At 48.7% G+C, this 3,599-nt stretch overlaps 1 protein-coding gene across 1 annotated transcript in view; it reads left to right on the forward strand.

Moving 5' to 3' along the window:
- Window positions 1–3,599, forward strand: part of Pmvk (phosphomevalonate kinase) — a 9,280-nt gene that overhangs the window by 1,915 nt on the left and 3,766 nt on the right. Inside the window, exons 2-3 of the mRNA XM_021196414.1 lie at window positions 901–964; window positions 3,140–3,292. Coding sequence (XP_021052073.1) covers window positions 901–964; window positions 3,140–3,292 — 217 coding nt within the window. The remainder of the gene's footprint in view (window positions 1–900; window positions 965–3,139; window positions 3,293–3,599) is intronic.

Below are 3,599 nucleotides of genomic sequence, written 5' to 3' on the forward strand. Positions count from 1 at the left end.
AGAGGGTGTCAGATCTTGTTAAGGATGGTTGTGAGCCACCATGTGGTTGCTGGGATTTGAACTCTGCACCTTTGGAAGAGCAGTCGGGTGCTCTTACCCGCTGAGCCATCTCACCAGCCCGTGCTGCAGACTTCTTATCTGTTCTGTTCAAGTTCTGCTACTGTTAAATGGGCATTATGTGGGGTGGCTAAAAGAATCAAGGAGCCAACCTGTCCGGGAATACAGTGTTGGCTATTTTAATTTACTGTCTCATTACCCACAATGTTACTTTTCGTTAACTTTCTCCACTTATCCTCATTTTCTTCATCTGGGACAAGAACCAGGCTAGTGCGGTGGCTCAGCAGACAAAGGCACTTGCTGTCAAACCCGATTCGGAACTCATGCAATGGGAGTAGGGAACTGACTTTTGAAAGTTGTGCTCTGACCCCCCTACACCCTTACAGAAATAATTTTTTAAAGCGGGGAGCACCTATTTCACCATGAGGTATGGTTGTAAGTACATCGAGGAACTCAAAGGGCAAATTATTAATGTTGTGGTGACCAGGTCAATGTATACCAAGGTCTCTGTGGCTCTGAGAGAACGCGTTTGGAGTCCCAGCAGAAACCTGATCCAACCAGAGCATCAGCAGGCCTGGGATTTCCTACGGCAATTATTTAATACCCTCTGCCTGTTACTTCAGGGCTCCTTTATATTCCTTTGACTTTTGTAATAGTCCTATGTGACTGTAGGGCAGATGATGCTATTATTTTATAAATGAGCAAAGAGGATCAGAGAAGGGGAGGCCAAGAGTAGAAATTCCTACGGTAGAAATGAGCAACAGAGGCACTACACTCCTCTTTTGGACACTGGAGACTGTTGGCAGCACAGGGTTAACTGGGTTCTGATTCCTTGTCCCATAGACTTGGAGGTAACGTCTGCGCTATCCTGCGGCTCTCTGGTCCACTCAAGGAGCAGTATGCTCGGGTAGGTGGTGGCTGTGGCTTCTGGGGGCGCTGGGAGGAGCCTGCTCTTGGAGCAATGGCTAACTGCTTGAGTCACTGGCTCAAGAGAGTCTAGATCTGAGGCCCTATCTTAAGGACAGACAATCAAGAAAGGAAGGGGTCCAGGGAGGGCTGTGGGTGCTTGAGTTGGCATCTCTGATGCCTCATAATTTGTAGGATCTATACTATAATCCCCTTTCTCCAACTAGGTCACACTGGCATACCCAGCTGGCCTGATGCAACCCTGGGATTCTCAGGACCTGGGAAGAGGGTGCAGTTGATAAAATGCTTGCCGAGACAGGATTTCTGTCCTGAATACCTACAGAAAAAGCCAGGCATGGCGCTAAACACCTGTAACCCCAGCACCAGGGGGGCAGAGACGGGCAGATCTCTGTAGCTTGCTTGCCAGCCAGCTTGGCCTAATTGGTGAGTCCAGGTTCCAGTGGGAGACCTTATCTCAAAAACAAAATAAAAACCTCAAGGTGGATGGAGCAGTATCTGAGGTTGCTGACCTGTAATCGCGTGCAGATGCACAGGTACACACCTTTTCCCCAAAGAAATTTAGGCACATGAACTGTCAGGACACATGGTTAGGTGGGCGGAAAGTGAGATGAAGCTCAGTGTGCAGAGGTCCTAGTCAGTCTGGCTTTGGTATAACACAGCATCTGAGACTAAATAATGCTTTGTACAGAAAAGAGATATATAATGCACAGTTGTGAAGGTCCAAGAACATGGTGTTGGCGTTCTCTTAGCTTCTGGAAAGTGCCTTATGGTGGGAGGATAGTGGACAAAAGAAAGATCATGTGGTAGGAGGACTGAGGAGGGAGGCCTGGAGCCGTATATAATGCCCTACTTTCAGGGTGACCAATCTAGTCCCACAGCAGTGGGAACTCATTAGTCCTCCCCGAGAGCTACAATCCCTCAGAGGCACCATATCCCAATACCACCACATTGGGGGCAAGGCTATGATTTGGTGGGGATAAACCATACTAATGACTGAGAATTAGAATCATACCTGGTGGTGAATGCATTTCATCTCAGTAATTGAAAGGCAGAGGCAGGTAGATCTCTGAAGAATTTGAGGCCTGCCTGGTCTACAAACAGAGTCCAGGTTATGGTGTGAGACCCTGTCTCAAAAAAAAAGAAAAAAAAGTATATCTGTTCTATATCCAGCTCTTCTTTAGGTACATGTATGAAGTGCTTGCTCCTTTGAGCATCGTTCCAGCTGTGAGGGATGTTCCAGATGTGAGTTTCTGTACTGCTGGAAAAGACACCACTGGAGCTGCAGTGCTGGCTGCCACAGGGAGAAGAGGGGAGGAGAAGAGATTTTTATTGCAAGCAAATGCACCTCTTTTGAATTTTGGTTGTTGTTATTTTACTACTACTACTACTACTACTACTATTTTGAAACAGGATTTCTCTGTATATCTCTGGCTGGCCTGGAACTCTCTTTGTAGACCAGGCTGGCCTCAAACTCACAGGGATACATCCACTTCTGCCTCCTGAGTGCTGGGATTAAAGGTGTGAGCCACTACCTCCTGGCTATGGGTTTTATTTTTGAGTATGCCTTTCTGTCTGGAACCTTCTGGGTAGAGCCTTTGCTTGTCATTGTCTCTGGAGAAGGGGAGTGAAGGCCTAGAAGCAGCTCCCTGGGGGTCAGGGTAGCCCCTCCCATCTGACGGTTCCTCTGGGTATACAAGGTCCTAAGAATGCCCAGAACCAAATGAAGCAATGCTATTTCTGCCAAGTGCCAGGACGTTGGGTATGGGGAAGGAGAAGAAGAGGGAGACATATCTCTCTGGGGTTTTTCATGGAGGCAAAAGATGCCAGAAGGACACAAGATTTCTGACTGGAACACTATAGGCTAAGGCTGTGCCCAGGGGTTGCAAACTAGCTTCAAGATTAGTTTAAGCCAGAAGTAATTGGGAGGAGAAGACCCTCAGAAGAGAAAAAAATGACACCATACATGTCCAACAGCTTTGGAATTATGTAAGACCTCCCAGCTTTGGGTATTTTGGGGTTCTCCCTTTGTAGGGCTTGCCTCTTGGCTGCCTTTGTCACTCTCCAAGCTGGCTAGTGACTATGCAGGGAGGTGCCAGGTAGGGCTGTTTTTCCCCGCTTCAGGAAGGACTGTGTCATAGATGGACTTGCATTGCAGGAGCATGGCTTGGACTTCCAGAGACTTCTGGACGCGAGCACCTACAAGGAGACCTATCGGAGGGACATGATCTCTTGGGGGGAGCAGAAGCGCCAGGCTGACCCAGGTTTCTTCTGCCGGAAGATTGTGGAAGGCGTGTCCCAGCCTATCTGGGTAAGGGGGCTCAGCCTTGGTGTACAAAAGAGGCCTTCCCAACCCTCTCCTGGAGCTGTCTCTCATCTTCACTGCTACCTCTGTCCTTGTCCTGCCCACCTCGCTAGCATATCAGAAGTCCTCCTGCCTCTGTAGGCCATCTCTGGACAGGAGCCAGAGTGACTTTTAAAAAGTAAACCATGTGGAGCTGGGCGTGGTGGCTCACAGCTTTAATACCAGCACTCGGGAGGCAGAGGCAGGCAGATTTCTGAGTTCAAGGCCAGTCTGGTGTACAAAGTGAGTTCCAGGACAGCCAGGGCTACACAGA

This window comes from Mus pahari, chromosome 4 (genome assembly GCF_900095145.1).
Source record: "Mus pahari chromosome 4, PAHARI_EIJ_v1.1, whole genome shotgun sequence".
Lineage (NCBI taxonomy): Eukaryota > Metazoa > Chordata > Mammalia > Rodentia > Muridae > Mus > Mus pahari.